The 21,284-nt window shown below is 49.5% G+C and overlaps 2 protein-coding genes across 2 annotated transcripts; one reads left to right on the forward strand and one right to left on the reverse strand.

Moving 5' to 3' along the window:
* The first annotated feature begins 4,754 nt into the window (after positions 1–4,754).
* Positions 4,755–6,549, forward strand: EV420DRAFT_1748784 (uncharacterized protein). Its single transcript, XM_060480263.1, has 6 exons — positions 4,755–4,800; positions 4,849–4,914; positions 4,965–5,479; positions 5,527–5,631; positions 5,680–5,844; positions 5,891–6,549. The coding sequence occupies exons 1-6, from the start codon at positions 4,797–4,799 to the stop codon at positions 6,449–6,451; spliced, it is 1,416 nt and encodes a 471-aa protein (XP_060329577.1). The 5' UTR covers positions 4,755–4,796; the 3' UTR covers positions 6,452–6,549.
* A 277-nt stretch (positions 6,550–6,826) lies between these two features.
* EV420DRAFT_1621110 (uncharacterized protein) lies at positions 6,827–7,748 on the reverse strand (the record flags this gene model as incomplete). Its single annotated transcript, XM_060475660.1, has 4 exons — positions 6,827–6,878; positions 6,920–7,026; positions 7,080–7,187; positions 7,326–7,748. The coding sequence occupies 4 exons, from the start codon at positions 7,746–7,748 to the stop codon at positions 6,827–6,829; spliced, it is 690 nt and encodes a 229-aa protein (XP_060329578.1).
* Positions 7,749–21,284: the final 13,536 nt, after the last annotated feature.

Consider the following 21,284-nt stretch of genomic DNA (forward strand, 5'->3'; position numbering starts at 1 on the left):
GCTTCGTACACACCATTGTACAATATATACAGTCTGTTATATAACAAGAATACCCTCCCTAACTATTAGAAATGCGAAATATAAGGTATGTCTCCTCCATCCCCCTATTACTCTTTTTATCACGTATTTCTGATGGTTTCCTTTGTCCTGTGGGGTCATTTGAGTGTTATTCAGGTCAGGAAACATAATGGAAAAAACTCCGAAGTGGTCCGAAGCCCAGAAACAGGATTTATTATATGTGCTCCCCCTAAACTGTAATATCATTATTTCTGTTGTTTCTGAGACCCTATAAATGAAGGATGGAGTCGTTTTGGGGTTTTTAATATCAGGGAATCCATTGGTGATGCTCCCCAGGCCATCCGAAGTGCAAAAAACAAAATAAGCGATGTATGCCCCCTAATACCCCCTTTTATACTGTATTATACTGGACCTATATTATGAAGGAGGATGTATTCTAGGGTTTTTATAGCATAGGAATCGACTGGTAATGTTTTCAAAGTGATCTGGAGCATGCTGCACCCTAAAAAGCGAATATTTTCGTTTATCTCCAGGAATAAAGTGTGCCAAAAGTACTGTGGAGGGGTCGTTTTGGTGTTTTCAAGGTCAGGGAATCGATTGGTGAAGTCCTCCAGCCGATCCAATGCATGCAGCAGCCTCCAAAAGCGAATATTTATGCGATTTTCATTATATTACCCTTTTATCCCACTATCCAGGGCTCCTATGCATCATTAGAGGGCTCTATTTTATGTTGTTTATGTCTATACAGATTATAGTGCCATCCCCTGGCCCAGCCAGTAGGCTGAGAATAGCCCAATAGCTATTTTGACCGGAAAATAGCCCCTATTTTGGGTATTAAAAATGCGGCACTGCCACTGGATCCAGCCAAAATTGATGGGCTGATTTGGGGAGCCTAAAAAGGCAAAAGAGCGCACCAGAGCGGAGCAAAGGGAGGGCATCAATATGAGGTCATAAATGTTAAGGGAGGGAGGGTATATATAGAGATGAAAAGATATATATATAATGCCAGTATGGTGTAGTGACTAGCATGTCTACTTGAGAAAGTCATGTGACATTATTGGATTTATTTTTGAGGTCCCGGGTTCAATTTCCGGAATTGCCCTCTTTTCTACTGATGCCATCATTGACACAGATTGGGAAGCTTACTAAGCTACTTTGTCATCCTGATGGAATTACTGTATATGGGCTGGATGTAAACTGACACTCCTGATATATCACAATTAACTGTCAACTAACATCTTTCAAACAGAAATCTAGCAGACCAGGCTGGTGCTTTTGAGAAACTCAAAGAATTATTCCAAGAAGATGTAGTATTGGCCCTTCCTCTGGATAGAGGAAAGTTTAGGGTAGAGGCAGACTCCAGTGAAGGGGCAGTAGGAGCAGTGTTATCTCAAGAACAGGAAGGGAAATGGCGACCGGTGGCGTTCCTCTCTAAATCTCTATCGACTACCGAATGCAATTATGAGATTTACGATAAGGAACTACTCGTGATTATGATAGCCTTGGACGAATGGTGACACTACCTGATGGGGGGCTCGAGAGGACTTTGAAATTTGGACCGACCACTCCAATTTACAGTATTTCCGCAAACCCCAAAAGCTTAACTGACGACAAGCGAGGTGGGTCACGGAGCTGGCCAAGTACCAATTTACCTTGCACCATAAACCGGGCACTCAGAATCGAAAAGCCGACTTGCTGTCCAGGTGGGCCGACCACGATCAAGGCAAAGAGGATAACAAGGATGTCATAGTCCTAAAAGCCGAACACTTCAGAGCACTGGTTATGCCCACTACTGAGCAGCTCCACAAAAAGATTAAACTAGCCACCCATGATCCCCAGCGCTGGGACAGAGGGATCTCTGACTCTCTCAATCATGAGAAGGGGGTCACCCGAAACCAAGACTTGCTCTGGTATGATGGATGGATTTATGTACCAATGGATCAACCCCTTCGAGGGGAAATTATAGCCTTAAAGCACAACCACGTCACCACAGGTCATCCTGGGATCGAAAAAACCAAAGAACTCGTACTACAAGACTATTGGTGGCCCAGGATGCGTAGGGATGTAGAAGCCTATATCAAAGGCTGTGATGTTTGCCAACGCACAAAGGTGGACCGACAACCAAAAAAGGTGCCATTACACCCGAACGAAGTACCGGTTCGGCCGTGGACTCACATCTCGGTTGATATGATTAGTAAACTCCCTGACTCGAAAGGCTACGATTTGATCCTAGTTATTGTGGACCGATTTTCCAAGATGATAATTCCTATTGCTTGCACAAAGGAACTCACCTCATTAGGGTTCGCCAAAATCCTACGGGACCAGGTATACGTGCCATATGGAGTGATGCCCCAAAAGGTCATCTCAGACAGAGGGGCAATTTTTGTTTCCAAGTTCATAAAGGAGTTCTATGCTCTTCTCCAAGTCACGGGTAATCCATCTACTGCCTATCACCCACAGACCGACGGCCAGACTGAACGGGTCAACCAGGAGATAGAGAAGTACCTCAAAATGTTCATGAACTATCGACAGGATGATTGGAGTGAATGGCTACCCCTCGCTGCCTTTACCCATAATAACCGGAAACATTCCGCTACCGGGTTCTCCCCATACAAGGCAGTGTTCAGAAGGGACGGACAGGTGATTACCACAGCCCAGACCCCAGGAGCAGTACCTGCCGCCTCCAAATTGGTGCAGGGTATCCAGGAAGTACAGAACAGGGCCAAGGAGTCACTGGAAAGGACAGCTGAAGTCATGAAGCACAATTACGACAAGGGAAAGTCAGCTGCAGTGGAGTATAAAGCTGGCGATAAGGTCTGGTTGGATACCACAAACCTTCAACTCCCTCGCCCTGCCCGAAAGTTAGATGACAGACGAGTAGGACCGTTCGAAATAATCGCAAAAAAAGGCGCCTCCTCATTTGAGTTGAAGCTATCAGCAAAATGGAAAATCCATAACCGCTTCAACGAGTCCTTACTAACGCCTTACATGGCCCCTGCCTTCACCAATCAACCACGACCTGAGAGACCACCTCCAGAGCTGATAGATGATGAAGAAGAATACAAAATCGAAGAGATAGTGGAGCAGAGAGACAAGGTAGTCGGTCGTGGTCGAAACCATTGTACCATAACCGAGTATCTGGTCAAATGGAAAGGGTATCCGATAGAAGAAAACTCTTGGGTAAAGCATTCGGACATGGCTAACGCGGAAGAGCTGGTCAACGAGTACGAGGCGAGGGTTCAACGAATAAAAAGAAAAATTGAACGAGCAGATAAGGGACTATCCTATAACGGGAGTACCCAACAAGACTCTTATCCCTCTTCATCCTATTTGCAATCCCTTGATGTAAATGCTCAAAACTGGCACCCAGCATATAACCTGGAGCTCAAAGAAAATTTCCTATGTTCGCAATGGCCCACAGTTACCACTGACGAAGCAGATGGGGTACCAGCTATCGAAAACACGGATGATGAAAACGAATCAGAGGTCAACCTGGAGAACCTACAGCGGATCCATGAAAATTGGGAGTGGGGCAGTAATGAAGATGATGACGACCAAGCCTCTTTGACGTTCCACTCAGAATCAGCACCTACAGGAGAGGATACAGACTCATTCGGGATGAACAAGTCTTGAGGAGGGGGTAATGTTACGGTTTATTCACTTTTTTTCATTTTCTTACGTTTCCTGCTTACGATTCCATGTGGTCATCATGGACACATTCTCACAGTACTATTTTTAGTCTAGTCATCATGTATTTAAGAAGAGCCTCAGCTGGCCTAAACCCCAGCTTTGGCTAAGGTTTAATCTACCCAACTCGAACTCCACGTTTCACATCTATCTAAGTTCCCCACTGCTCTCTCCATACATTCTTAGACCTGCGAGTGTATCGATCCACCAAAGTGCTTGTGGCGATCCTTGTTTGATCTAGTTTGTAGAGTTGGTGGCTAACACCTTCCTTGACCTTCCTCTGCTCTCGCACGTCGCTTCTGGGATGTAAATATTTTGGATTGAGCTAGGGTATCGCAACAACAGTGATAAAAGTACATATGCATATGTTCCAAGCTTCCTCAGCCTGTCTGTATCATCTTCTGGAACTTCTGGGAACGTCAATGTCGATCTTCTGGCTTCGGGCTTGCCAGACTTATTCTTGTGCTCAAAGCATCCGGGATTCATCCATTTCTATGTATACTAGCTTCTATTGTCGATACGCAATGCTAATATGTATCAGAGCATCCCACATACCCCACAAATGGTGAACAGCAAGCCCCAATGACGTTTGGAGATCGATCATTTCTGTACCCCATATACTAACTGTTCCATATCTTCACTGCGAGCATATATTATCATGAGCAGAATGCATAGTTGCATTCAGAATATTACGCCTATAATAAACAACCCTGCAATCCTGTTGAAAGCTAATGTTGCTGTTTAATGATGAGAACTTGGATTCTTCACAATTTGTTACTTTTCATGAAGTTCACGATTGTATAGGAAATGACAGAGAAAGTTGTTCTAGCTCATTCTGGATCCATTCATCATGGGCAAGATGTCAAGAATAACCAACTATACTAATTCTCCGGAAAAGTTGAGATCCCAAAAAGATACACAATGTTCATTCTCTGGGTCATTGAAATGATTACCGGGTTTCCACAAAATAATGGGAATCGATCGGAGTTTTTTTTGGGTTACCATATGTAGCAATTCGGTTGCCACCGCTGTATTTTGCGTCTTCCCTTCTTACCACGACGTCGTTTTCACTATCTGACACTGCCGGCAACATGGGTATGGACCACGATGATTCCTCTTCAGTGATAGACCAATCTTTGGCAGGTGAATCTGCGAGTGATATTGATAGGGAGCTTATACAGGGCATGATAAGTGATGCTCCAGGTGCAGGTGCGCATGGCTAGTCTCTAAAGACAGGCGCATTTACTGAGCTATGATAGCTGCAAAATTCAAGGTATCGACGCCGCTTACAGTTGCCAGCAACAACACCAGCAAAAGGAAACGATCCATTCAAGCTGGCGCATCCGATGAGCAACCCTCTGCTAAACAATCAAGATCAGCCTCCGAAACCGACGATGAAGCCTTCGAATTTGTCAACTACGTATACATTCGCAAGAAAGACCCTCCAAAGGCTCGAAAACCAACCAGCCAGTCGAATGGCAAGATCAACTATGACCTCTACATCGAAAAAGGCCCCTTCAAATTCACGTCCAACAAGTCCTTCGAAGACTACATCACTGCTATAGCAACTACGCTCCAATGCCACAGGTCGAAGCTCATCCTGGACGAGCTGAAGTACAAGCAGAAGGTCCCTCAAACGTTGCAAATCCACTCCCTCACAAGTGAACTCGCCTTCACGGCATTGGTCGAGGAGATGCGTGCAGCGAAGACAGTCAACAAACGGATCATGTATGTCTTCTCTCCAGCACCCATGCGTCCAGCTTCAGATGAGGCGGTGAGTGGTCTACCAATTTTGTCTTTTTCTGCCTAACGTTCCCACAGTGGTGGACGACAACCAATGAAGATGGACAAGAATCTGTGCCTTCTGGGTTCGATTTCTCACAGCTCGAATGGCAGGGAACTGAAGATTCTATTGCCACGCAAAAAGTAGGTACTCTTGTTCGTTCGTACTATGGGCTAACGCGTGCAATGTAGAAGAAATTCGACGAAGCAGTGAGGCCCTTGATAGTCAAACTAGAGGAGAAGTTCCCAGTGGACAACTTTCCGACGCTTTTCCCTGGGCGACGAGTTTATAAGAATACGGCTGGATATTACTTCGACTTGGACCCTGGAGCACTATCTTCCTGGGCGTCGCACTGGGTAAGTATCTCTCTTTACAAGAGAATATGATTCTAATTCACACCAGGCTCGGGGAACTGCTTCCGAAGATGCTCCTCCGAACAATGCCTATTTCGATGCAAAGAAGTGCCTACATCCTCCCAAAACGCCCCCTGCCCATGCCGACGCTGCAAAGCAAGCTAATAACACTGCCCCCATGCCGATTCCCACCCCAGCTGTTCCGACTATTTCTGATGTGCCTTTTGGAGGAAACCTCCTAGAATATTTTCTTCTTCAGCAGCAGCAGCAGCAGCAACAACATCAACAATTTCAGCAAATGCTTCAGCTACAGATGTTGCAGAATTCCCGTAGCTCACTGAGCCGTCCCCCTTCCATTCCTTCTGCTCCTCCTTCTCCCGCCAAGATGCCAGTTGTCTCACTGGAAGCGTTTTGTGCTCATTACGGAGTCAATGATACTGATCACGACCGCCTGCAGGAGCTTGGTTACACCCCTGGCAACAAGGACATCAAGACTCTTGAACGAGTTGACTGGACCGGCGTTGGCTTTCCGGCGTTATCGTGGTGTTCAATCTTGGCGAAGCATGACGCGTTCATCAAGGATGCAAAACTGGGCCTGTGGATGGAATGATTGTATGCGTCCTAGTCTGTCTCTGTTCTCTTCATTGTCTGTACCGCTTTCTCTGCTGTCTGTACTGCTTTCTCTGTTGTCTTTGCAATTGTACCACGTGTTTATCGCTTTCCTTGAATCATGTATCATTTCTTGTCGCTGTATCACTGTACGTTCTTATAATCGAAGTCTCTAAAATATATACCCTGCATGTTTGAACCATCCAAATGCCATCTCTGCAGTGATACAACCACACGCGTCTAAAAGAACCAGAATAGGGTCCTCATCATCACGGAGAATTGGCCCGTTTCGTCTCAGATAAGCTTTCCCTGTTTTGAAGATCAATTGAATTGTTTCTGTGGGGAGAGCAGGAACGTACATGTGCTGAATGATTCTTCAATCGGGTTGAGGTCTGGAGAATAAGGAGGAAGATACAATATCATAACATCTGGATAGATCAGAGAAATCTTTGGTGACTTTGCAAGAGACTTACGAGACGCATTGAGTACATCAATCAAGGTGTCGGTATGATGAATCCTGCAGTTGTCCATAACTAATACGCTCTGCTTCTCTGGGTACGGGTTCATAAGCGGTAGCTGTTCACATTGATGATCCATGAGAGACCGAAGGAATTCATGAATGTACTCACAACATCTTCAATGATGAAATCAAAGAAACCAAATGAGTCGAAGGACCCTGGTTGTACCCGCGTTGCAATATATCCATCAATTGACATAGCCGCAATCAGCGAATACCGCTCACCTCGGACAAATACATCTCCCAAATCTGCCTCTTGGCCAATTGGTGAGCGACCGTAGTGGCGACCAAATGTCCTCTCATCTTTACTGGACTCATCCACAGTGACAAACTCAAATCCAGTCCCTGAGAAGTTGACCAGGTTAGTGACTCCTGCTAGATATACAGCCCGACGCTGCTCATCCCGTTCCAAGGCAATCGTGTGGAGAACTTTACGAGTCAGTCCAGCTCTGACAAGATTCTGTTGGAGTGCAGAGATGGATATAGGAAGATCATGATGAATTGCTAGGTACCACTGTAGCTCGCCAAGATAGGTATCAGGATGGGATTTCAGAAGGACATGGATGGCGTCAAGGGCCGCAAGGCTAACAATACGTGGACGTCCACGGAAGGGTGCCGGTCGATTTGCAGGTGTCCCGAATGTTTCGAAAAGGTTATGCCAGCGGTAGAGGCTGCTAGGTGAAACGTGAAAGATATGGCAGATGTCGCTCAGCTCCCATCCTAGAGTCCAAAGTTCTAGCGCTATGTCCTTGATTTGAGTTGGAATATGATGATTTCCCATGATAATAAGTGCAAGATGTAGGCAATAAATGCTACGATACGTCACAAGAAGAACCAGTCGTCGTGGTAAGAAGGGAAGACGCAAAATATAGCGGTGGCAACCGAATTGCTACATATGGTAACCCAAAAAAAACTCCGATCGATTCCCATTATTTTGTGGAAACCCGGTAAACCTTCTACTGCCCGGAAGGACTGATAGCCCCCGAGTTCCTGTCCAGAATATTTGATACAGCCTACACAGATACATGGAAAATGTATATAATGAATCAATTTGTGACTTATATGACAATGGAAAATGGAGAAGGGAAGTACAAGGCAAGTGGTATCAATAGCGGCAGTTCAAAGCTGGAAGGTCACTGCAGAAGCTCCCAAAGACGCTCCGGAAAATAAGTACAAGTGGGCCATGGATTGGGACATTTGCAGAGGACCTTCTGTTGATGTTATTGGTTGAGTTGTAGCTAAATTCTAAAAATCTATCGCTGGGAAGCGACCCATGAGAGCGGGGGAAGGTCAAAGAAGCTCAAAAGATTACTAAAAACACAGGTCACGGGCAAAGATTCAACAGAGAAGCAACAGTATATTATCGTCTTTGACTGTATGCCTTAACTACATATGTTCTGATGTATACAAGGGTATGGGAGCATGCACGACCACAGGCGGGTAATGTGCAGGCAGTCCAAAGCACGGAGAAGGTTGACGGATGGTCGATCCTGATATGGGTTTGAATGAAATTCCCAATTTGGATTAATAGGGTGGAACATCGTAGTGAAGGGGGGTCCCCAAGGCCCCCTTTATGGCTATTTAATGGGGCCTTGAAGGTCTACTTCCATTTCAAATTGCCCTGCCAGAGGTGATCACTGCCTGATATCCAGACACGATTTCAGGGTCAACAGGTAATTTGTCTGATCGCCTTCTCAAGATCACATTTGGATCGAGAGGCGTTGTTACGGAGTGCGTGTTCTGCATATTGAATCAGGATAGGACTCCATCGATGTACCATGTTTGGGAGAGTGCAATAGTTCCATTTTCTCTGTCTCTCTCTATTTCTATTCCAATGATCTTTTTTGGCTCTCCTAGATCCTTTACATCAAACAACTTGTGTGTTAGCCACTAACTCTAATCGACTTAGATCGTGCTAAGGTCGCTACTCGCACTTCGGTAGACGACGCTCAGCAAGTCAAAGGCGACACAAGTCGATGGGACACTTAGTCACGAAGAACGGAGTTCGATGTTAGGTAGAATAAACCTTAGCCGAAGCTGGGGTTTAGACCAGCTGAGGCTCTACTTAAATACACGTTGCGTAGACTAAAAATAGTATCGTGAGAATGTCCGATCAAGACCGCAGCATGGAGTAAGCATGAATGCGTAAGAGAAGAAAAAGAGTAAGCATGAATGCGTAATGAAAAGAAAAGGAAAAAAAAGAATAAACCGTAACATTACCCCCTCTCTAAGACTCATTCGTCTCGAATGAGTCCTCGCTGTTCCACGATTTCTTCTATCTCGTATTCTTCTTCGTCGTCAACTAACTCTGGAGGTGGTCGTTCGGGGCGTGGTTGATGAGGAAACACGGGAGCCACGTAGGGTGTTAGCAGTGACTCGTTGAAGCGGTTGTGAATCTTCCACCTTATCGGTAGTTTCAACTCATAAGCAGAAGCCCCCTTTTTCGCGGTGATGGTGAAGGGGCCAACACGACGGTCCCCAAGTTTCTTGGTTGGCCTGGGGAGATGAAGGTTGGTCGTATCGAGCCATACCTTATCCCCTGGCTGGTATTCCACTGCCTGGCCCTTGCGCTTGTCGTAAGCCCTTTTCATCGAGTCCGCTGCCTTTTCCAGGGATATTTTGGTCTCCTTCTGCGCTTTCTCGATTTCTGTTACTAACTTTGCCGCTGCTGGGACTATCGTTGGTTTTCGGGATGCGGTGATAACCTGCCCATCTCTTCCAAAGACTACCTTGTACGGAGAATACCCAGTGGACGAGTGCTGGCGATTATTGTGGGTGAAGGCTGCTAAGGGCAACCATTCACTCCAGTCGTCCTGTCTATCGTTGACAAACATCTTGAGGTATTTCTCGATTTCTTGGTTTACCCTTTCCGTCTGCCCGTCCGTCTGTGGGTGGTATGCGGTGGAGGGGTTTCCTTCGACGTGAATGAGAGTATAAAACTCCTTCATGAACTTGGAGACGAAGACGGAACCGCGATCCGAGATGATCTTTTCGGGCATTACTCCGTAAGGCACGTAGACGTAATCCCTCAGGATTTTGGCGAATCCTAGGGAGGTGAGCTCTTCAGTGCAAGCGATCGGGATGATGGTTTTGGAAAAGCGATCAACGATAACCAAAATGGAGTCGTAGCCCTTCGAATTCGGCAGTTTGGTGATCATGTCTACCGAAATGTGGGTCCAAGGACGAACCGGAACCTCATTTGGATGAAGGGGTGTTTTCTTGGGACGACGGTCTGCCTTGGTTCGTTGACAGATGTCGCACCCCTTCACATATGCTTCGACGTCCCTACGCATTCGTGGCCACCAGTAGTCGCGAAGTACCAACTCCTTGGTCTTTTCGATTCCTGGATGCCCGGCAGTGACGTGGTCGTGCTTGAGGGCTATGATCTGTCCTCGTAGGTCGCGGTCGACCGGTACGTAAATGCGCCCATCATACCATAAGAGGTCCTGTTCGCGGGACACCCCCTTCTCATGATTGAGGGAGTCCGAAATCCCCCTGTCCCAACGGCGGGGATCATGAGTAGCGATCTTGATCCTTTCATGCAGCTCTTCGGTAGTCGGCATGATCAGAGCCCTGAAGTGCTCTGCCTTGAGGACTGTTATGTCCTTGTTGTCCTCCTTTCCCTGATTGTGGTCCGCTCTCCTCGACAGGAGATCTGCTTTGCGGTTCTGTGCCCCGGGTTTGTGGTGTAAGGTAAACTGGTACTTCCGCTAGCTCAGTTACCCATCGTGCTTGTCGTCGGTTGAGCTTCTGAGGCTTGCGGAAGTACTGGAGGTTGGAGTGGTCCGTCCAAATCTCAAAGTCCTCCCTTGCCCCCATCAGATATTGACGCCACTCTTCGAGGGCGATCATAATGGCTAGGAGTTCTTTGTCATAGATTTCGTAGTTTCGCTCCGTCACAGATAAGGCCTTGGAGAGGAAGGCTACGGGTTTCCACTTCTCGTCCTGCCATTGGGAAAGCACGGCCCCCACCGCCCCTTCACTTGAATCTGCCTCCACTCGGAATCGTCCTTGATCAAGCGGGATAGCGAGTACCACGTCTTCTCGGAACAACTCTTTTAGTTTTTTGAAGGCCCCCTCCTGGGCTTCTCCCCAGTTCCATTCTTGTTTGCCGGTGAGGGACATAAGCGGTCGAACGTGACGGCTGTAATCCCGAATGAATCGCCGATAGAAGTTGCAAAATCCAAGGAAGGATTGTAACTCCTGCTTACGACGGGGAGTCGGCCAGTCGAGTAGCCCCGCGATCTTGACGGGGTCCATACGGATCTTTCCTTCACTAATGATTACCCCCAGGTACTCGGTTTCTTCCACCTCGAATTCACACTTCTCGGCCTTTAAGAACAAGTTGTTCTCTCGTAGTATCTGGAGGACTTTTCGTACGATCTTCTTATGCTCAGCCTTGGTTTTTGAGGCAATAAGAATGTCGTCCAGGTATACGGATACTTCGCCAGCAGTGATGAGATCCTTAAAAATGTCGTTCATCATCCACTGGAAGGTGGCGGGAGAATTGGTGAGCCCAAAGAACATGACGAGGGGTTCGTAGAGGCCGCGGTTGGTTCAGAACGCGGCCTTCCACTCATCCCCCTTCTTGATTCGCACGTTATTGTAGCCCCACCGAACGTCCAACTTGGTGAAGTACTTGGCCTTCTTCAGCCGGTCCATGAGTTCTCCGATAAGCGGCAACGGATAACGATTCTTGATAGTCATCTCGTTGAGCTTCCGGTAGTCCTGAACGGGTCGTAGTTTCCCATCCTTCTTTTTGACGAAGAAGAACTGGAGAGGCCATGGGAGATTTGGAGGGTTGGATACGTCCAGTGGTCAGGTTTTCGTCCAAAAACTTGTCCAATTCCTCCTGCTCCGTGGGATTGAGGGGGTAGACTTTACAGTCTAGGTTGGCATTAGCATTGGGGATTAGCTCGATGGCATGGTCCCAGGGTTTACGTGGAGGAAGTTCGTCGAAATTCTCTTTGTCGAAGATGTCTTTAAAGTCCCGATAGTCCTCGGGCACAATTTCTTCGAACGACTTGGTGCCCTTTTTGGTGTTAGCTTGGGTGGCTAGTTCGTTGGCTCTAGTTCCCATTGCTCGTACGTGGAAGGCTTCTTCGAAGTCAATTACTAGAATAGTGTCCCCTTCTTCGTACTCGTCCCATCGCGCTGAGGGGTCGGTGTCCGGGAGGGAGAAAGGGATTTTCCTACAGGTGCACCGGGCCAAGGTAACGGCTCCGGTATCCCAGTCGATGAGCGGGTTGTGGCGTTGTAACCAGTCATGTCCTAGGAACAACGGGGTAGAGCCTAGGTCGACTACAGCTAATTCGATCCGTTCCACATGATCTCCTATCCGTAGCCGTACTTTGGCATATTCGGTGATATCCCCCCCTTTGTTACGAGTGCCATCGGCATTATAGACCGGGACGGGTCGGGCCGCTTTCTTCAGATTGAGTTTGTGGGTCTGGGCCCAGGCGCGGTCGATGGAACTTCCCGTCGCCCCGCTATCGACTAGGGCGGATACGGCATGGGTTTCCCGGGTATCGAGCGTCTCTAACTGCACTTTTATTGAAACGTTCTGCCCCTTCCTTCCTCGTATGTACATTGGCGGTTTCTGCAGATCCTCCATCCACTGCCACCGCTCCCTGGCCTGCGTGGCCGTCTCCGTCTGCTCCTCTAGCTGATAACACAGCTGGTCGTTTACTTCTCCGCGGCGTCGAGGATGCACCCATCCGTTGAGGACGGCGCGAGTTGCCGCGCCCCCTCGGGCAATCCGGAGGGCTCGGCGGGTCCACAGGATCCCATGGGGCTCGTAGTACATCTCTTTGAATATCTTCTGGTCGTTGACGTTGGCGGTGAGAGACATGGCGGGTGACGTCGGCCTCTTGGGAGCCACGACTGGTATGTCGGACCGTAAGTGGGCTTCTTCATCTTCGACTTCCTCCAACGAGACCGAAGGGGTCTTCCCTCGAAGTGGCATTTGGTCACCTGGACGAGAAAGGTCCAGAGGCGGCACTTGGGCGCCTTTGGTAGTCGAGGTGGTGGAGGAGGGCTCGCTGCCCTGTGTTCGGCCCTGGCCTCGGGCGCTTGTGCGCGACGTTGTAACCTCCACTTTAGTTCCGTGCTTACCGCTCTTCCTGGACCCGGCGGTACTTCGGGTTGCCCTTCGCGGGGGCACACATATTGGCTCCCCCGAGGGGTCTGCACTGTTTGCCGTCGGGTGTCCCTTGGCTACTAGGGGCAGGTGGTCCCTCGAGTTCCCGGCCTCAGCTGCTTTTCCGACGCTTCCTGCTAGAACAGACGCCTCCACAGATGAAGACGCAGGCCCAGCAGGCTGGGCTGACGACCTTTCTCCCACTCCAGGGTGACCTCCCTTCGTCAAGGGTGCAGTCGAGACTCGACCTAGGGGGCTCTGCCCTCGAGGGGCTTTCCCTGTGCGGTGAGCCGGGGGTTCCTGAGCTGGGACTACCCCTAGGGGTTCATTACTGAGCACAGACTGCGCCCAGTGGCGGGAATCCCCTCCTACGCCGTCGCTGACTGGCGATTCATTTTCCTTAGTTTCTTCGACTGGTAACGCGGCAAAAAAGTTGGTATATTGATCATACGGAGTACCTACATACGTAGTATAAGTCCGGCTAGAGTTACATGAATGCGCACCAGTAGAAACTAAGTCCTTGGCCGACGTCGTCGAATCGCTTATTTCGACGCCGGCTCGTCTTTTGACGACTTCGCCTTCTCTTCCTTTACTTCTTCGACCTTGGTGTCCTTTCCTAGATCCTCCTTCTCGGCTTCAGTGAGTAATTGACGGAGACGGGCGACGTTGGGTTTCTTTCGAGGGGGGAGTTTGACGGGAAGCCACTTGGACTTATCGTCAGGGCACTTGTGTTTCGGGCTCCACCCAGTGTTCCCACACTTGAAGCACCGCTTGTCGGACCGTAGTTTGTCGATTTCCATCGGCTGCCCGGCCCCACCGTATGTGGTTCCTGTGGCGTCCTTCTTATCGCCACCCGACCCTTGTCCCCCGCCTTTTTGTTGATTGCCTCGACCCGAACCGCTTTGGTTCGAGGAGGTCTTACTGCCCAATCCTTGGGCGACTCCATATCGATAATTCGCGTCGATACGCAACACTCGTGCCTTCCACTGGGCATAGGTTGTGGGGCGCTCATTGTCCCCATGCATAACCGTGTTGCGTACCGTTGGCCTGATTGCCGCTTCTACCGCCTCGAACATTTGCTTTTCATCTCCGAACTCCTCGCACTTATGGGCCAGCCGCTCGAACTTGGCAAAGAACTCGACTGCGGACTTGAAGTCCGACTGTCGGATCTTTTTCCATTCTGCCTTCCATATAGTCAACTCCGCTACTTCGCGGAACTCGCGCTTGAGATCCTCGGAGAATTCCGCCCAGGTGGGAAATCTCCAATGACCTTGCGGGTCCCGGTATCGGTAGTACTGGTCGACCCACCATTGTTGCGCGTCCCCTCGTAGATACCCTTGAGCGAACGTGATGCGATAGGGGTTGTGCCCCTGGTCGTTCATGGAGTAATACATGGGGAACACCGCGAAGTAAACTTCGCAGTGGTGTAGGAAGCGCGTGATGTCCGAGGAAACCCCGGTGAAGTACTCGGGCTGAGTTACTAGCTTGGGTTTGACATCATTCCATGGATTATTAACGGCTCCTGGCGCGAGTTGCCAGGGGGGAATTGGATCCGGAGGGGATGGTACATGCGGCGGTACCGGCGCTTTAGGCGGTCGCGATACCGACCGCAAGTTTCGATTTTCCCCCGGGGGAGGGTATCCCGCGGGGTCCGGGTATGGTGGCTGTTTTGGTGGGAGCGGGGGTACCGTGGACCCCTTCCCCTTATCTGGGCGGGACGGTCCAGCCTCTGGATCATCCATACCGTCGTCGTCTTCCCCTGCCCCCCCGAAGAATCCTTCGGGGAAGAATCCTCCCATGTCGACGGGTGCTGGCATAGGCTGCGGTCGCCGATAGGGTTCGCATGTTGGTTGAGGGGCCCCCGGGTTTACCAGGTTCCAGACAACGGCAGCTCGGTGCCATGTCTCTACATCGAGGATGTTTTTCATTAGATATACATCCCCTAGGCTTTTCGCGTGGCGATAATCCTCTCCCGCTTCGGAGAAGAGCCACTGCGGGTCTCTTTCCATGTCCTCCATCATAATCTCATACAGTCCGTGCCATGGTAACAACTCGAAAATGCTCGGCCTAGGCACTGGCCCCAGAAGAAGGACCTGCCTCACCGCCGCCATTACCGTTGGTTCCAGGGCCTGGTTTGGGGGTCGGCTTGGCATCCTCGGCCTCCTTCCTCTCTCGGGCGATTCTGTCGATCTCCTTGTTTCTTCGCCACCTCCCGATGTCGGAGTCCTCATTGGAGATCTCCTCCTGATAGACTCTCCACGCTCGGGCTCTGGCCTCGAGGTCTGTCCCTGCCCTCCGGGCGTATCCGGTGTAGCGAACGGCAGCGGCTCGTATCCGGTTATCGATTTCAGCGGGAGTGGCGTCGGGCTCAACGGGTAAGTCCCAGAAGCCATTGGGCCCGTAGAGGGCGTCCTCCTCGGCGCGTCGGATGCGTGCATCATGCGCTCGACCTCGCTCCATTCGGGCCTGAATTTCTGGGGACTCCCGGACATTTCGAGGGAGTCGGAGGGACTCGACGTACGTGTGATAGAGGAGCGGCCAAGGACGCTGGGACGCTGGGACGGGGTCGGCGAAGGCTCGCGACGTTGCTGACGGCTCCCAGTTGGAGACTCCGGCGAGACGCTCGGAAGAGGTAACTGTTCCAAGTTCCTCGGCGTCGTAATCTGGGAACTCGCCCCAAAGCTCCCCATTCGTCGGCTCGTGCGAGGAGACGGGGGAAGGGAGTGCTGGGGCCTCGGGCCTCTCAGAGATCGGGTGGGACTCTCCTCTGGTCGGGACTCCGGCCACAGGAGCCTCTTCCCCGTCATCGGCATAGACCCAACTGGTGTCGGGGTACCAGGCGACCGGGGGTCCTCTATCGGTTGGCCAGGCCCTTGGAACAGGCTGTGGCTGAGTTGTACTGGTGGTAGCTGCGGAGGCTCCGAGGCTAAGCTCTCCGGAATCTTCGTCGAAGTCGTCTCGGCGGCTTCCGCTGCGCGCCATTCTTGCGCGATCCCTTGCGTCGTCTGCTGCGATCCTCCTGGCCTGAACCTCTCCCCACCTGCCTGTGTGTCCCCACCCCGAGTGGGTTCTCTCGTGTGCGGAGCTTCCGGGATCGCCGGCATCTTCCTCCTCACTCGAGTAGAGGTTGCTGAGGATGTTGTCGAGTCGGGTCCTTTCCCACTCGGTGAGCTCGTCCCCTTCGTACTCGGTGTCAGGGCTTTCTTCGCCCTCGACCAGATGCCTGGTGCCTTGTCCTCGGCCTCTGTCGTCGCCAGACTCGCCTTGGACTGGAGGCTGGTCGAAGAGGCCTGGTAAGGGCGAGTCTCCTCGGTCGAGGAGTACCCCCCGGGTATCGGTAATGTCGATGGAGTCTGCTGCTGCGCTGGAGGCGCTTCTGTAGGAGTCGGTGCTCGACTCTGAGGATCGCGAGCTGAGTCGCGACGATGTGTAGAGGGACTCTCCAGGTCTCTCGGATCCGTTGGATTCAACATCTCCTATTGTCTGCTGGGATGCCGATGGAATATCGATTACCGGAGGTGGATAGACCGGTGCGCTGGGAATGTAATGGATCGGAAGTTGAGCGCGGATTTGTCTCCGCTGGCAACAACGGCGAAGTTGGTACAAAGTAATGGACAAGAAAAAGAGAATAAAAGTCGCGAAGACGGCGAGAATGGATTCTGACCAGGGCATTCGTCAGTGGATCGATCCTTTGCGTAAGTCGACGATTGACCATGCGAGCTGATAGACAGCAAGGATGGTAAGTACGATGAGGAGAGCGATGATCAAGCTAAGGTCGGTCTCGTAACTGGAACCGCTCATTAACGAGATCTCACAATCTTCGTCAGATGGAGAGCTCGTCACTATTAACAATGCGATTGTCAACAGGGACGCGAGCTGAAGGGCGAGAATGAAGGGTTTAATGTTGGGATACGTGGTGTCCTTAAACGAGACGGGGGTATAGTACGTACAGGGCGACTAACAGACCTGCTAGCACCACTGCCGATATTCCGAGTCCGATTAGGGCGAAGGTGAAAAATACAGTCACGAAGACTGCAAGGATAAGGTCGTCAAAGAGTATGAATTCAAGAATCAACCCGATCGTAATCCCCAGAAGGAGTAGCCGTGGGGGTACTAGCCACAGGGCTAAGGCAACGAGGTAATGTATCGGATGAATTTTGAAGATGAGTGCTTTCCCGTTGGTCCACTCGCTATGCGTTGACAAGCACCGGGTTGTCCACACGAACGCAGGCGATGACCTCCTCTGGTCAAGCAAGGGGTATTCGATCTGAAAGGTAGGTTGCACCGACGAAACGTCAAGGTGCTACTAGCAACCGTTTCGGTTTAACTAGGGAATATAGTGGTGTAATATCGTCAGGCAGCGTTCGTTCTCTGACGTGGCGCTAGGTGGCGATGTCGAGCTTCGGCTAAATGTTAGCCACTAACTCTAATCGACTTAGATCGTGCTAAGGTCGCTACTCGCACTTCGGTAGACGACGCTCAGCAAGTCAAAGGCGACACAAGTCGATGGGACACTTAGTCACGAAGAACGGAGTTCGATGTTAGGTAGAATAAACCTTAGCCGAAGCTGGGGTTTAGACCAGCTGAGGCTCTACTTAAATACACGTTGCGTAGACTAAAAATAGTATCGTGAGAATGTCCGATCAAGACCGCAGCATGGAGTAAGCATGAATGCGTAAGAGAAGAAAAAGAGTAAGCATGAATGCGTAATGAAAAGAAAAGGAAAAAAAAGAATAAACCGTAACATTGTGCAGCTCCCCCTTAATCTCTGCCATATCTTCAACAGTCTCCGTGAATATGAGTAAGTCATCTACCCATACTGTGATGACTGTCATTCTTCCATTTCTCGTGCGCTTGTAGACACAATGATCGACTTCTAGTCTTGAGAATCCGATGTCCATCATTTTTCTATTGAACTCTCGGTTCCACTCTCGTCCTGACTGTTTCAAGCCGTAGAGAGTTTTATGTAGTCGGCAAACTCGTCTGGATCCATCATCATAGCCTCCTGGTTGCCGCATGAATATCTCTTCTTCAAGTTCTCCATTTAGGTAAGCTCCTTTTACATCCATCTGAGAGATTTCGAGATTTTTGATGGCAGCAATGCCCAGGGCTGCACGAACAGATTCCAATCGCACTACTGGTGCAAAGGTTTCATAAAAATCTACTCCTGGGATTTGGGAATAGCCTTGCGCAACAAGCCATGCCTTGTAGCAGGAGACATTTCTATTTTCATCATATTTCTTGGTGAAGACCCATTTGCTCCCAATAGCTTCTCTCTCTTTCGGCAGGTCCTCTAAGGTGTATGTCCCCATTTCCTGGATGGTATGTATTTCTTCATCCATGGCCCTTTTCCATTCTGGCCATTCTACTGATGCCTCAGCTTCTTTAAGGCTTCGGAGAATATCATTTGGGCTAACAGGCATCCTGTCACCTGCAAGATGGCTTCGAATTGCAGCAAGGTTTGCAAAATCTTCTTTGTCCGGCTGCTCTATTATAGTTACTGATGATGTACTAGCTTGCCTCGGCGCTGATGGAAGACAAGAATTTGGATTGTTCATCTTTCGGTAATCATGATCCTTGATGGTACGCTCTGATCTGTGGGGATATCCCTTCATCCCCCATGACTGTCCATCAGTTTGGGGTGATTGAGAGGGTGTAGATGCGATTCTGGGAGTTCTCAAGGAAGTTGACACTGTTGGTGCCATTTTCTGTGTTTCTTCCTTCTTTTCATCGGCTGACTTCTCTTTTTCAGCAGGCAATTGAGGATCGTTATTCCCTGTCTCCCCCTTGAGCCTCATATTATCAGTTTTCTCGATGTCCACAGCCTTTGATGGTTCTGCAAATATGAAATTTCTTGAGACTCGGATTTGTCATAGTCTCGGATCATAATATTTCACAGCCTTTGGTCCATCAAGATACCCGACAAAGGTGAATTTCTTTGATTTAGGCTCGAGTTTTGACAGATTCTGTCCTTCTGTCAGGATCCACACGTCACAGCCAAACTCCTTGAGGTGTGAGATGTCAACAACCAACTAAAATCAACTAAGATCAAACTAGGATCGCCACTCGCACTTCAGTGGACGATACACCAGCAGGTCAAAGCTGAAAAAGAGAGTCGATTGGGACTTAGATAGTCATGAAACTCGGAGTACGGTTTGGGTAGATTAGACCTTAGCCAAAGCTGGGGTTTAGACCAGCTGAGGCTCTACTTAAATACACGATGAATGTCCTAAGAATAGTACCATGAGAGTGCGTCCGTGATGATCGCAGCAAAGAAGCATATAGCATAATCAGAAATGATAAGGGAAGAGAAGGAAAAGAAAAAGAAAATGAATAAACCGTAACATTACCCCCTTCTTAAGGCTCGTTCGTCCCGAATGAGCCCTCAGCGTCCTCTTCCACAGACTCGTATGACCAGACGTCTGAGGTTCAGTCGTCATCGTTCCAGTTTTTGGTAACTCTTTGGAGTAAATTTACATCGGATTCATCATCGGAAGGTGGATCAAGAAGAATTGGAGGGTTTTTATATGGTCTCTGTTCTCGACGGGATGCTTCGATTTCGATTTGTCACCTTTTCAGGTATGAATCTCTGACTTTGGGGTTGTCAAATCGTGGATCTAGTTGTCGGCGAGGGTGCGGTGGTGGGGATTCATGGACTTCATTGGGATGTTCTCGTATCCATCGGCGATTCCTTTCTTGTAAGGCATCGTCCATAGAGTGTGCGATTTCCTCCACTAGCCTTTGAAATGACGATGTTACCGATATTGGTCCGTTTCCTCTTCCTGCGTCCGACGCATCTACTTCTCCCACTATGTTGATTTCTTCGGAGTGTGCTGGCGCTGAGCATTGAGATGAATAGACGGTATGGAATTTGGAAATGCAAGGTGTGTCTGGTTCGTGATATGGGGCTAGGTTATTGGGTGGTTTTTTGTTATCTCGGCCAACGGTCTTGCCCCTGGCGTTGATTGTCCATTGAACCTTTTGAATCCTGGCCTCATATTCATTTACAAGCTGTTCTGCGTTGGCCATATCGGAACGTTTTACCCATGAATTTTCTTCGGCAGGGTATCCCTTCCATTTGACGAGGTACTCTGTGATCGTTCGTCGATTTCGCCCGCGTCCGGTAACTTTATTCCTTTCATCAATGATTTCTTCGATTTCATACTCCTCTTCATCGTCTACCAACTCAGGAGGTGGTCTCTCGGGTCATGGTTGGTTAGTGAACGTCAGGGCCGTGTAAGGAGTCAATAGGGCTTCATTGAAACGGTTGTGGATTTTCCATTTCTCGGGTAGTTTTAGTTCGAAAGAGGAAGAACCCTTTTTTGCAGTTATTTCAAAAGGTCCTACCCGTCTGTCATCCAGCTTTTGCACTGGACGAGGAAGTCGTAAGTTGGTGGTGTCCAACCACACCTTATCGCCCACTTGATACTCGACTGCGGCTGCTTTCCCTTTGTCGTAGCTGCGTTTCATTGTTTCCACTGCCCTTTCCAATGATTCTTTGGCCTTGTTCTGTACTTCCTGGATACCTTGGACTAGCTTGGAGGCAGCAGGCACCACCCCGGAAGTTCTGGCTGTGGTGATTACCTGTCTGTCCCTTCCAAACACCACTTTATAGGGGGAGAATCCCATGGTGGAATGTTTCCGATTGTTATGGGTGAAGGCAGCGAGGGGTAACCACTTGCTCCAGTCGTCTTGGCGATAGTTCACGAACATTTTAAGGTACTTCTCTATCTCTTGGTTGACTCGCTCGGTTTGTCCGTCGGTTTGCAGGTGATAGGCAGTCAAGGGATTGCCCGTCACCTGTAGAAGCGCATAGAACTCCTTCATGAACTTGGATACAAAGATCGCCCCCCTGTCCGAGATGACCTTCTGGGGCATTACTCCGTACGGCACATACACCTGGTCTCGTAGGATTTTGGCGAATCCCAAGGAAGTGAGTTCCTCCGTGCAGGCAATAGGGATTATAGTCTTAGAGAATCGGTCCACGATAACTAAGATCGAATCATAGCCTTTCAAATTAGGAAGTTTAGTGATCATGTCGACCGAGATGTGAGTCCACAGCCGAGTGGGTACTTCATTCGGGTGCAATGGTGCCTTCTTTGGTCGTCGATCTGCCTTAGTGTGTTGGCAGACGTCGCAGCCTTTGACGTAGGCTTCTATGTCCCTATGCATCCTGGG

Source organism: Desarmillaria tabescens (assembly GCF_030435595.1).
Source record: "Desarmillaria tabescens strain CCBAS 213 chromosome Unknown EV420scaffold_22, whole genome shotgun sequence".
NCBI classification, from domain to species: Eukaryota; Fungi; Basidiomycota; class Agaricomycetes; order Agaricales; family Physalacriaceae; genus Desarmillaria; species Desarmillaria tabescens.

Bases quoted from the DNA above. Each gene is read 5' to 3' on its own strand.
- EV420DRAFT_1748784 (XM_060480263.1), top strand. The intron at 5,480-5,526 runs GTGAGTGGTCTA...ACGTTCCCACAG, and splicing joins GTCCAGCTTCAGATGAGGCG to TGGTGGACGACAACCAATGA. The intron at 5,845-5,890 runs GTAAGTATCTCT...AATTCACACCAG, and splicing joins CTTCCTGGGCGTCGCACTGG to GCTCGGGGAACTGCTTCCGA.